The sequence below is a fragment of the Maylandia zebra genome, linkage group LG1 (assembly GCF_041146795.1).
Source record: "Maylandia zebra isolate NMK-2024a linkage group LG1, Mzebra_GT3a, whole genome shotgun sequence".
NCBI classification, from domain to species: domain Eukaryota; kingdom Metazoa; phylum Chordata; class Actinopteri; order Cichliformes; family Cichlidae; genus Maylandia; species Maylandia zebra.
Genome location: NC_135167.1, coordinates 41,286,041 through 41,298,923, shown reverse-complemented (window position 1 = coordinate 41,298,923; position 12,883 = coordinate 41,286,041). Strand labels below are relative to the sequence as shown.

The window sequence follows — 12,883 nt, the reverse complement described above, 5'->3', positions numbered from 1 at the left end:
ACCGGATGTGTATGCGTGTGATTTTCTCGGACGTACGGCGCTCGTGCTTTCTCAGCATCGCAGTGTGAGCAGGTAAATCTTTGTGGTTGAACCCCCAGCGCTGAGTCCAGTATGAGGCCCGCGGGGCTGACGGGATCCGGCCGGGAGGAGCACTGAGGAGCCGAGAGGCCTGCTGGGAGGCCCGGAGCGCCGCAGGAGTCAGGTGCGTTACATCCAGGTTAATAACCCGCGCGCCGTTTGCGGGTTCCATAATAAAAACCTGCAAACGGCGCGAGGACGGTGTAATCGGTGAAACGTGCGAACACTGAGACGTCTGCTTTTGTCTTGGAGCTGTAAATGTTAAAAACAGCGACCTGCGACGGCAGGTGTTGGATTCTCATCGTAATCTGCGCTGTTAGCCTTCATCATGCAGAACTACATTTAAAAATCTGCAAAATTAAAGATTTTTATTCAGCAGAACAAAAAAATCAGATGACTAACGTAAATTCAGTTTTCTTTCACTACGTGCTGCGATTCGGCTCGTTTATAAGTGGTGGTGCTTTTTCCCTGCCTCGTCCTGTTTATCAGGTTTCCCTCAAACGGCCTCACGGAGTTTGATTTTTTAGCGCAAGGTTTCGGGTTTACTGGCCTAAACCTTTGCCGAATTAAAGGATGACTAATTTGGGCCCTTCAATTTTTATGAATGAAGCTTAATCTTTTGTGAATATTTACTTATAAATAATGAAATATAAACTAGTCATTTTCTGAATGGTACCCTGAGGAGCGTGGAACAGCCAGAGCGATGCCTGGAATGGATTTTTGCGCTTTTAGCTACTGATAAACAAGCACGTGTTTGCTTCATGGGGAGATTTTTTTAATATCAAATTGGGTTTTTTGGCCTCGCGGGGCCGAAGCTTTGTTTTCAGTGACAGCGTGGCTGCTTCGTGCTGCTGGGCGGGGCTCCAGGTGGCGCTGTCCACCGTGACGGTGCTGAAACCGTGCAGGGAGGACCACGTCGCTGCTGTCAGGTGTGTGAGGAGCAGCGACGATTTTTTAACCTTCTGTGATCGATCGTTTCAGGCTGACGGACCAACCATGTGGGAAAACATGCTTCTGCTACTGATCCACGCGGTGGAAGGTAAAACCATTCAGAAATGTGGACGTGTCAAAAATGTCAGCATGGATTAAAACGTGTCATACCCAGGACTGTTTAACCAGTGTTGGGAAGGTTACTTTTAACATGTATTCCACTACAGATTACAGATTACATGCCCCAAAATGTATTCTGTAACGTATTCCGTTACGTTACTCAATGACAGTAACGTATTCTGAATACTTTGGATTACTTAATATCTTATCATGCTTTTTACAACTACATGAATGTCCTACTGCCCTTTGCAGTATAAAGCTCAGACGTCTGCAGGCTGCGGGTGTCTCTGCAGCGAGCGGACGCCCGCAGTTCATCAGGAAAAATGTAAAGCTGTCTCTCTTCGCATGCATCTTATTAAACCCGTTTCTCTTGCAGCTGCAGTGGCATCTCAGTGCTGGCAGGGGGCGACCTTCTCCGAGGCCGTGGTGTCTCCCGTGGTCGAGAGCAGCGGTATTCTGCGGGTGCCCAGCGTGTCGTCCCTGCCGCAGTGCGTGGCGGCGTGCTGCGACCTGCCCGGCTACGACTTGGCGTGGCTGTTCGAGGGCCGCTGCTACGTGCTGAGCTGCCAGCAGAGGGAGAACTGCCAGCCCCGGCAGACGCCTGGCGCCGACTCGTTCCTCGCCTTCCTGCGACGCCCGTCCCCGCAGACACTGGTGCTTCAGTCCTTGGTGAGGGGGGAGCCCTACGGCGGGCGCTGGAGGCCCCTCTCACGCTCGTCTGAGGCGCCCGGCGACTTGGAGGCCCTGAAAGATCTCTCCCTGTTCGACACGCCACATCGAGGCTTCCCAGACCCCGGGATGCTGGATGTCGAGTACTCAGAGGACAGCCAGGAGGAGAGGGGTGGAGCCAGCCCAGAACAGGAGACCAATCAGCCACCTTTGAAAGGGGGGGGCAGCTTCAATCAATCAGAGGCTGAGGATGGTCCAGAGAGGAGGCCGACAGAGAGCAGCGCGGCCCCGGGCGTGCGCCAGGGAGAGGAGGGTGGGGCCAAGAGACCGACGGAGGTGGCGCCACAGGAATCAGTGAGTTCAGAGCGTGAGCTCATATGATAACTGTCTCCATGGAGACCAGTCTGCAGCCTGTCATTGTTCTCCCTACAGACGCAGAGCAGCTCCACCTCTCCACCCCTGACACCCGAGGCCAGCTCAGAGCCAGCCCACACCTCCAGCAGCCCCACAGCAAACCCAGGTAAGCACCTCCGTCAGGTCAGGTCAGGTCAGCACACCTCCGTCAGGTCGCAGGTTCACTCCAGTTTATTGTTTTAAAGATCAACTTTAGCAAACGTGTCTGAAGAGCCTCACAGGTCCTGTCCCTCTGACCAGTGGAGCAGTAACTTGTCCTCCACATGCAGCTCCACCCCTGCTGGTGTCTCTTGGAAACCCCGTAGAGGCGACCACAGTGAAACCCGCCACTCCAGCCGCCACTCCAGCTGCTCCTGAACCTACCACGTCAGGTGAGTTTATGACTAAAAAAATGTTTGTTTAGATCAACATTTGATCTTTTTTAATATTTTTATTTAGTCTTTTTTAAGGAAAAACAGGTTATTGAGTTCATGTCAGGCAGTGGAGTCGCCCCCTGCTGGTCACTGTAGATGGTTCATGTTAAACCAGAGACTGTCACGTGTAGGAGTGTAGTTACTGCCCAGGAGAAACTTTGTGGTGGTTGGAGGTGACTCATTTTAGTAAGTGGGTGGTGTTCACCTGAGACAGTGTGAAGGTCAAAGTTCAGTTTAAAGACAAACAGGTGACCTCAGAGAGACCAGGTGAGGAAGCAGGTAAATGAAAGGAAGAATTTAACCTTCATTTCTCGCACAGACGCTGTGAAGATGCTTCAGTCTGCAGCCGGAACTCCACCTTCCACCACCCACCTGACTGTGACCTCTGACCTTACTACCCCGACCTTGTCAGCAGCCAGCTTTAACCCTACGACTGCGACTGAGTCAGCAGGTAAACTCGACGGGTTTAATGCTTTCTGTGGCTTCACACCGACTCTTTAAACCTCCTCTCGCTTTTCCAGCTTCAGCGTCACAGGTTGGAGGGTCAAACCGCCGTCCGGTGGCCGTCGTGGGCCCCGACAGGAGCCTGTCTCTCCCGGTGAGCAGCTTGCTGCTCAACGGCAGCGGCAGCAGTGACGACAGCGGCATCGTCAGCTACCGCTGGGAGGCGGTCAGGTAAGTCTGGAGCCTTTTTTCATGTTCCTGTGACTGAAAGATCAAATTTGTTCAGTCGGGTTTCGTGTTTTCCAGCGGGCCTCCCGGGCTGAGGCTGGACGACACAGATCAGCCCGTCGCCACAGCCTCGGGGGTTCGGGCGGGGCGCTACACCTTCAGACTGACCGTATCTGACCAGGAGGGGGCGACAGACAGCGCCTCGCTGACCGTCAAAGTCCCAGAAGGTGAGCGACTCGGTGTTATTTGTGGAAGGCGGAGCTCTTCCTGTCAGACTCGTTTAAATCACAAACACGCTAATCTAAGGTCGTCTGCTTCCTCCAAACTCCAGCCGGTAGTTTTCTTCCGGTCGCCCACGCCAGCGGCAGCCACTCGCTCACTCTGCCCAACAACTCTCTGGTTCTCAGAGGTTCGGTGACCAACGCCGATCAGACCGCGGTGCACTTCCTGTGGACCCGGGACAGCCAGAGTCCTGCTGCCGGGGTGAGTTCCGACCGGCGCTGTGACGCTTCAAATCAAACTTTATTAACGAGCGCAGGTGACCCGCGGGAAACTAAACTTCAGTTTAAATCAGTGGCGGCTCATCGACCTCACACTGTGTGTGTGTGTGACGGAGTGACCTTTGACCTTTGCTGGTTCCAGGACGTACTGTACGGCTCGGATACTCAGCCCTCGCTCTACCTCGCCAACCTGGTCGAAGGCACCTACCTGTTCCAGCTGAAGGTGACCAACGCGCAGGGGCGCTCCGGCTCCGCCACGGCCACTGTGGAGGTGCGACCAGGTGAGGCTGGAAGCTCGCCGTTCGTCCCGTTTTGTGTTACGCAGGCATGCGCCGACATAGATGTGTTGTCCCACGTGTCTGCAGAGCCCGGCGGCGGCGAGCAGGTGGAGCTGGAGATGCTGGTGTCGGTGTCTCAGGTGAGCGTGGCTCAGAGAGACACGGTGGTCCGACAGCTCGCCGCTCTGATCCACGTCCTTGACAGCGACCTCCACGTGCGAGCGCTGCAGGGACACTCCCACATCAGGTACCTGCACGCACCGCGGACTTGCCCCTCCACGTGCCGGCTCGCCATAACCTGTGATGTTTTCTCTGCTTGCAGCACCGTGTTGCGGTTCTCCGTGCACGGCACCTCGGGGCCCCTCTCTGCCTCCCGATTGGTCGGCGTGCTGCGCAGCCAGCTGCTCTTCGAGAAAAGCGACTACCTGTTGTTCAGAGTCCTGAGGGTGGACACCGTCTGTGAGTCCAGCCGGGGCACGGCTCACCTGTGACATCTCAGAAAGGGGCGGGGCATTTGTCTGTGTTTAACGCGCTCGTTTTTCCCTCAGTGTGTCTGCTCAGCTGTTCGGGGCGTGGTCAGTGCGATCCAATCACCAAGCAGTGTGCCTGCGACCCCTTCTGGACCGAGAACCTGATTCGTCGTTACCTTGGCGATGGAGAGAGCAACTGCGGTAAAGTATGATTTGTAGTCTTCGGTCACGGCAGCGGGTCATTCCTCACGTGACGGCGAGAAACGACAGAAAACTTCATTTACATTACAAACTCGTTCACAACGAATCCTTCAGTCGTTTCTGTTTAAACAACTTTCACACAAACTTGTGACGTTTGTCCCTCGACTGCTTCGTTCGTCTGCAGCAGCAAGTTGAACAGGATGTGAAACAAAGTTCAGTCTCAAAGTCCAGAAACTTGTGAACGGAGATGAAACATCATGTAGTGAGTTTCATACTTTTCTGTCTTACTGGCTGCAGTCAGCCCGTTTCTGACTGCAGAGCTGGGGCGGGGCCTGTGAGCAGCGTCCCCAATCACGCCTCGCTGGCTTAAGACAGAAAGAACTGGGTCCTGTTGTTGTAGCCGAAACGCTGCAGCTGCGCGTGTAAGGCGACAGCCGCACACGGTGCTGCAACCCGGGACTGGGGCGTGACAGACCCGCCCACATGTTCGCACTTTTCACGACACTTCTTTATTGCGGCTGTCGACTTACACGCGCAGCTGCAGCTTTGCAGCAGATGCGCATATTATTAATGTAACTGCAGCGAATTTCTTTGTTCCGCTGTGAAAGCGATGCTGATGTTAAACATGAGCGCCGCGGGACTTTTCTGCCTGGTAACTGTGCGTGTTAGTGTCGTCACTGATCCATCATCACCTTTATTTATAAAACCCTTTAAAACAACCCCAGCTGAGTGCTGTACATTGGAACTATAGAATAAAATTAGATATCAATAAAAGCCAAATAAAAGAAAGTAAACGAGGCCGACAGCAGCAGAGACTAATGCAGGAACCAGATTTGATGGTAAGCTGGTCTCCGAGTGCACGGAGGGAGAAAGAGCTCTTTATTCAAACTGGCCTCCAAACGAGCAGTGAAGCCTGTGCACACACCTGTAAATGTACCTGTACGCATCACACAGCACACATTCAGGTGAAGCTCCGCACGAGCCGCTGACCTGTCGGCTGTGCTCCTCTGACAGAGTGGAAGGTCCTGTACGTCATCCTGACCAGCTTCGTGCTCGTCGTCCTCATCCTGTCACTCGGCTGGACGTTCATCTGCTGCTGTAAGAGGTGAGGACGCCGCTGCAGGTGATAGACTGATCCCAGGTGTGCTTCCGTGCGTGAACTGGTCTCTGCTGCTTTCAGGAGACGACAGACCAAAGCGAGGAAGAAAACCAAATACACCATCTTGGACAACATGGACGAGCAGGAGAGGGTGGAGCTCCGCCCCAAATTCAGTGAGTCACATTGCCATAGTCCGCCTGCGGAGGCTGTCGGGGTCGGTCTGCGGCGGCGTTCTCGTTGGTTCATGAAGTCGTTTCACTGCGGCTCAGTTAGTCGTCACCTTGGAGGCGGTCCTGCGGGGTCGCTGATTCACTCTGCAGCTATCACGTGACCAGGGTGTGGTTCATCGCTCTTGTCCTTTCCCAGGTGATCCATGCGTTCTCCTAAAGGACTCCCACCTTGGGTCATGTGACTGAGCTCAGCTCAGCGACCTTCGGGACCTCAGGTAAGAGCAGAGTCGTCTTCATGAACCAAAGCGAAGCCGCTTCCTTCTTTTAAAGCACCTGACTGTTCCCACGTTCCTGGGAATGTCCCGCTGTTCTTTAGAGCAGACGTTTCCCCGGAGCGGCGGGAGGTCGTCCTCCATCTTTATTCAATGACTGAGACTTAAACCATGACCCCCGCTGACCTTTCCCCTGTGCAGGTATCAAGCACCGCAGCACGGAGCACAACTCCAGCCTCATGATGTCCGAGTCGGAGCTGGACAGCGACCAGGACACCATCTTCAGCCGCGACCGGCCGGTCCGCAGCAGGAACCGCATCAGCACCATGGCTGCCCGCAACGGCGACGCCTTCGGATGACGGGGCGGCTGACCTCTCGCAGACGCAGAATGGTGCATTCTGGGACGTGTATGAGGGACCACATTACCCAGTTTTCAAGAGAATGCTAACATGTCCCATTTCAAAGGACGCAAGGAACTCGAGACCTGGAGGACGGACGCGCGTCTGCTCGGACATAAGAGGAAGAGCAAGAGGGCGGGACACATCAGGCATCGCACCACCGCCACGTGCCCGATTCACAGCTGTGAGCTCGTTAGCTAACAGAGCGCTCACCAGGAAACACGGCAGAGTCAGCTGACGACGGCGTCCGATCACACGGTCGTGGTTCGTTTGAGCCCGGGTCACAGACGCCGTCCGCCGGGTTAAACTTCATCAACGTTTGTTGGCTAACGAGAAGCAGCGTGTGAATCAGAGACGAAGGATGTGAGCCGACACCTCCGACATAAACACACCAACACAGAAGTAACACAAACTCGTCTTTAATGTGGTCAGAATACAAAACGCACACATGAACTTTGACCCCATCAGCTAAAGTCACAGACAAACATCCAGGTATTAAACTGCTACGAGAGCGTTTCACACGTAGACGAGCCGAGTCGACAGGTTTGCACCCGTTCGTGTTTTCATGGCTCGATGCGGCGCCGGCTGTCGCTCTGTCGGCTTCGTTTCCAAAGGCGCGTCGCTCATCACGCACAATTTCTTTAGGAATGAATCAAGTTTCACGATTCAGGAGGATTCATGCGAGTTGGAAGCTTTATGGACACTCGCTGCGCCACGGGTGAAGCAGAAAATAATTTTTAAAAACAAGTTTCATCACAATGTGGCGGTTTGTTAGCCCCTCCCCTTCAGTTTACAATCCCTTAACACTGATAGCCAATCACAGCAGACAGGGCAGATAAACGGACTGAGTAGCGCCTCCTACTGGTGTGAGTTTGGGCAGTTCAACCAGTCTGAGACGGGTTCAGATAAGTTTAAGCTTCGTGCTGGTGCCGAGTGTGTGAGCGTAGAAGCGACAGCTGATTCAAAATGTGATTTACAAAGTCCGATGTTGGACGTTTTTGATCCTGCATGAATTCAAACTTTATTGAAGGAGTTATCACGTGTTAATAAAAGAATCCGACCACCTCCACCGAGTCACAGCTTTTGTACCGCCTCCTCTTCCTCCTCACGGTTTGAGGCCTCCAAAGCACATGTACTTCACTTCCAGGTACTCGTCGACGCCGTACTTGGAGCCCTCGCGGCCCATGCCGGATTCCTTCACCCCACCAAACGTGGCCTCTGGCGTGGACAGCAGCCCCTCATTGACGCTGACCATCCCCACCTCCAACGCCTCCGCCACCCGCCAGATCTGACTCACATCCTGTGAGTAAAAGTAACCTGAGAACAAAGGAGGAGGTTAGAACTATGAGGCGCCGCCACGTGAACCTTTCTTCTACTGGGTCAGACGTTAAAGTCTAATTTACAGCTCTGAGTCCTGCTCTCGGAAACCGACACGTCTGCGACGACGCATGAACAGCCCGCGATCTGCAGTCTAGGAACCAATCGGCTGCATGCACGCAGGTGGACTCACCTGCCAGCCCGACGCTGGTCGCGTTAGCAATAGCCAGAGCCTCCTCCTCCGTGTTAAACCTGCAGATCAGACACAGGCGAGCTCAGACGGCTTCACGATGAACAAGAATCTGCGTCTAGCCAGGATTAAACCCGCAGATCAACAAATCCCGTCTCGATCATCTGTCTGGACTCACCTGATGACGGGCACGAGCGGCCCGAAGGTTTCCTCCTTCGTGCACAGCATGTCGGCGGTGACGTCGGCCAGCAGAGTCGGCTCCATGAAGGAGCCATCGAGGCGCTTCCCGCCTTTTACCACCTTCGCCCCGCGGGACACGGCGTCCGAAATCTGATGTAGCACCTGGGAGGCAGAGACGGCGTTCAGCGGCGTGCTGGTGCGGTCTTTAAACAAACTTCAGTCATTTATCGTCGGCAGTAATGTGGTGTCATGTAATTAATATATCCTTAGTATCCTTATTTTATTGCTTTATGTATTTTAATAATGAAGGTTTGTAGACTCACAAACTAAGCACTCAGCCAGGCTGAAAACAGGAAGTGTAGAGCTGTACAGCATGTTAATAAATACAGGAAGCCAGACAGAAAAGAGGAAGTTTGCCATATAACAATGTTTGTATTGAAACTGTGACGTGTAAAGTACCAAAATAACACCAATATGAGGCACAGGTTATGATTCTAATGTTAGAGATGCTGCAACTGGCGTCTGGGCTGTGCAGGGGTCTCTTCAGAAGATGATTGAATAAAAGAAATAAATGTTCTAACGCTGAGTCGGTTTTCTCTGCTCTGTCACGGGGACGAAACAATCCGGGTTAATAGTGGAAACGGCGTTTACCTTCTCTGCGGCGCGGGTGTTGATGAGCGGCCCCTGCGTGGTGTTGGGCTCCGAGCCGTGACCCAGACGCAGCTCGGCATCCATAGCTCGCCCCAACTTTTCCACGAAGCGGTCGTAGACGGCGCTCTGGACCAGAAACCGGTTCGAGCACACGCACGTCTGCAGGAAGAAGAAGCGTTAGTGTGCACAATGGTGGCGTTCACCTGTGGAACAGGTCAGCAGGAGACACCCTCACCTGGCCTGAGTTCCTGAACTTGGATGCCATGGCTCCGCCCACCGCTTTGTCAAGGTCTGCGCTGTCAAACACAATGAAGGGGGCGTGGCCACCCAGTTCCATGGATACCTTCTTCACGGTGTCAGCGGCCATTTTCAGCAACACCTGAAACCGAAGTTTTATTTAAAGAAGAGTTTCTGCTTTTTATGTGGATCTGCAGGCGGCGCTGCGGGCGGCGCTGCACTCTGACCTTCCCGGTCGCCGTGGATCCAGTGAAGGAGATTTTAGCCACCAGAGGGTCTGTGCAGAGGACCTGCCCGACCGAGGGCGTCGACTCTCTGGAGCATGGAACCACATTGACCACCCCTGCCGGGATCCCCGCCTGCTCCGCCAGCTGAGGGGGAAAAAAAACACGCCAAAACACAGGAAGTGACTCAACAATGTGTGTCCCACGAAGAAACAAAGTGCCGACCCCTATCCAGATGTTTGACGTACTCACCTCTGCCAGAGCGAGAGCCGAAAGTGGCGTGTCCTCAGCTGGTTTAACCACCACCGTGCAGCCGGCAGCCAGCGCGGCGCCGACCTTCCTGGTGATCATGGCGCTGGGGAAGTTCCACTGGAAACAACCAAAAGCAAATTCTTTGCGGGACGTCATGTGATGGATTCATTAGGGGTGGGTTTTGATTATCGATTAAAATCGATTCTAGCTTGGATAACGTGATATCAATTCATTAACGAGCTGCTCACCGGTGTGATGATGGAGGCCACGCCCACCGGCTGCTTCAGGAGGAGGAGCTTTCTGTCTTTGGCTGGAGATGGCACAATGTCACCGTAGACTCGCCGCGCCTCCTCAGAAAACCACTCGAGGAAGGAGGCGGAGTACGAGATCTCCCCGAGAGACTCGCACATCGGTTTACCCTGCAACACACGCACGCAGACGCAGAGACACGCAGACGCAGAGACACGCAGACGCAGAGACACGCAGACGCAGAGACACGCAGACGCAGAGACACGCAGACGCAGAGACACGCAGCAGGATAAAGATGAGTGTTTGTTACAATAAACACTTTTACAAAAACTTCTTGAGGTTTTCTTATTTCGTCAAACAAACATTTTAAAGTAGTATTTATTTGAAAAGTACTACAGTACAAGTACTCACTCGTTGCTGACATGTACTGCATGTTCAGGTGTCCTACAGGTGAGTTCATGTGTCATACTCACACATTCAAACGTGATCAGCTGGGCGAGCTCATCTTTGTGCAGCGTCATCAGCTCAAACCATTTCCTTAGCAGGACGCTCCTCTCCTGCAGGACGACCAATCAGAGCAGAGCACGGGTCACCTGCACGCCTTCATCGTCACATTTAACCGTTCGCCCCTGTCCCCCGCCAACATGCTTCACATTGATGGAGACTCGGAGAGAGAACTTTAGTTTCATCAACAATACACAAACAATTCTCTTATTTACAAAAAATCTATATAAACTTGAGTGAAGGACCAGAGTGAGGAAACATCCCGTCCTGAGTTTATGTGCTGGAATGTGCAGAAAATAGGTTTAAATGTTAAACTAATTTCTTCCAGTCAGAGAATGTTGCAGATAATTAAATGTTTGCTTGATGCATAAAGTTAAAAGATTAAAACTAATAAAACAAGTTTTAAAAAGAGACTTTTCCATCTGATTACATTTTATATGATGGATTATGCAGAAAAAGTAGAATTGGGCTGAAAGATCTATCACTTTATCACCTACTCAGGTTGTAAATCGTGTTTTTAAAAAGCAACTAAGTAATAATAATAATAACAATAATAATGGAGTGGATTTATATAGCACTTTTCAAGGCACCCAAAGCGCTTTACAATGCCACTATTCATTCACTCTCACATTCACACACTGGTGGAGGCAGCTACAGTTGTAGCCACAGCTGCCCTGGGGCAGACTGACAGAGGCGAGGCTGCCATATCGCACCATCGGCCCCTCTGGCCAACACCAGTAGGGTAAAGTGTCTTGCTCAAGGACACAATGACCAGGACAGGGAGCCCGGGGGATCAAACCGGCAACCTTCCAGTTACAGATGTGCTTCCCACCCCCTGAGCCACAGTCGCCCCAAGTAACTAACTAAGTAATGAATTACTTCTGAAAATAAGTAATCAGTAAAGTAACGGGATTACTTTTTGGAGGAAGTAATCAGTAATTAGTTACTGATTACTTTTTTCAAGTAACTTGACCAACACTGGCAGATACCTGCATTAAACACCTGCTGTCCACCAAACTCCGTTCAAATACGGCGTAATTGTGCTGTCAGCGGGGAAACCGCGTCTCCTTACTGCAGCTTTGTTTTGTGACTGTTTAAGGGGCGGTGCTCATCTCGGCTCACGTGTCTGTCTCCTGTCTGCGAGTCATTCTTCACCTTTGATTTGTGCGCATCCGCTCCGAGTGGCGCGGCAGCAGGAAGACACTTGTTAAAGTTTGGGTTTAGTCTAAAAACGTTTAATCTGTGAATTATGAGTTAACCGAATAAACATTTCCAAACATTTAACGGTTACGAAAGCTGTTTGACGCCATACTCAGTCAATACTTATAATTTAAGGTAAATTTTGTTTTTTAGTGGAGTAGGGAGGGCGGAGAAGACCATGAAAGAAAGTTTTGGATTTGTGTGAAAATCCGTAAATCAGGTGGTTTCTGTGTTAGCCGTATTAAAGTCTGACGTGTGTGTATAACATCTTTGAGATAAACTCCGTCAGTCAATGTCAATCATTTGCGTAAGAGTTCCAGGCTTTGAGTTGACTACGGAGGGCAGAAAGTCCAATTTAAACAGTGAAACCTGCACATATCGTAGTATCCGGTGAATTTTATGACATCCGAATAAATGTCTGGCTTCTGTCAGTCGGGAAGATGCCAGCGTTGGGGTGTTTCGTTTAATTTTCAGGGCGGAAATGGGACATTAATTTTAAATAGTCGGTTTTTAAAGTGGAGTTCTGTGAGAGCGCAGCCTACCTTGGCCGTGTACTGCTTCCAGGAGTGAAACGCTTTGTACGCAGCGTCCACCGCCTGCTTGGCCTCCGCGGGGCCGCAGTCCGACACCCGGGCTATCTCCTGCCCGGTGGCCGGATCTAGGACGGGGAACACCGAGGCAGCGGAGATCCAGCGGCCGTCCACGTAGCCCTGCGTCCGGAGGAGCGGAGCGGAGACATCCAGGCTGTAGCTTCTGTGCATGGCGGCGGGCAGGCCGGGGAGGAGCTGCCGGAGGAAGCAGCGGGTCTTCAGCACGCAGACAGCAGCGGACATACCGGGGGGTGTGGAGCCGGGGAGCCGGACTCTATGCTGGATGTTTGATCCGTTCGTTCGCGCAGGTCTGCAGCTGGAGCCTCTCGCGGGTTTCCGTCGGTTTCAACCGGTGCGACAGTCACGTGACTCCGTTCAAACGCAGTGAGCCTTCCGTCCGGAGCCAGTGTTGCCAACTTAGCGACCTTGTCGCTGTATTTAGCGAGTCTTCAGGCCCCTTAGCGACTTTTTTTCTAAAAAGCGACTAGCGACAAATCTGGCGACTTTTTCTGGTGTTATTGGAGACTTATTTATGACGACTTTTTGACGTGAAAGAGCGTGTTTCAAATTCAAAATTCAAATTTTTATTTGTCACGTACACAGTC

General features: G+C 52.3%; 2 protein-coding genes across 3 annotated transcripts; one reads left to right on the top strand and one right to left on the bottom strand.

Annotated features, from left to right (window-relative positions):
- Positions 1 to 19: 19 nt before the first annotated feature.
- Positions 20 to 7,749, top strand: kiaa0319 (KIAA0319 ortholog). Of its 2 annotated transcripts, none has more exons than XM_012924988.5 (16): positions 20 to 202; positions 1,060 to 1,117; positions 1,505 to 2,151; positions 2,230 to 2,317; positions 2,481 to 2,582; positions 2,944 to 3,075; positions 3,146 to 3,299; positions 3,375 to 3,523; positions 3,628 to 3,779; positions 3,939 to 4,077; positions 4,162 to 4,321; positions 4,397 to 4,533; positions 4,623 to 4,745; positions 5,760 to 5,850; positions 5,926 to 6,017; positions 6,488 to 7,749. In XM_012924988.5, exons 2-16 carry the CDS (start codon positions 1,075 to 1,077, stop codon positions 6,643 to 6,645), a joined length of 2,367 nt encoding a protein of 788 aa, XP_012780442.3. In that variant the 5' UTR covers positions 20 to 202; positions 1,060 to 1,074; the 3' UTR covers positions 6,646 to 7,749. The 2 variants fall into 2 exon arrangements, with proteins under 2 accessions (XP_012780442.3, XP_076742636.1); XM_076886521.1 differs by lacking the exon at positions 6,488 to 7,749 and adding an exon at positions 6,211 to 6,296.
- On the bottom strand, positions 7,088 to 12,676 carry LOC101464303 (aldehyde dehydrogenase 5 family, member A1 (succinate-semialdehyde dehydrogenase)). The gene is made up of 10 exons (XM_004572105.4): positions 12,231 to 12,676; positions 10,458 to 10,541; positions 9,984 to 10,154; positions 9,736 to 9,852; positions 9,487 to 9,630; positions 9,258 to 9,401; positions 9,023 to 9,181; positions 8,370 to 8,533; positions 8,195 to 8,253; positions 7,088 to 8,001 (listed from the first exon to the last, which is right to left on the bottom strand). The coding sequence occupies exons 1-10, from the start codon at positions 12,519 to 12,521 to the stop codon at positions 7,790 to 7,792; spliced, it is 1,545 nt and encodes a 514-aa protein (XP_004572162.1). The 5' UTR covers positions 12,522 to 12,676; the 3' UTR covers positions 7,088 to 7,789.
- Positions 12,677 to 12,883: the final 207 nt, after the last annotated feature.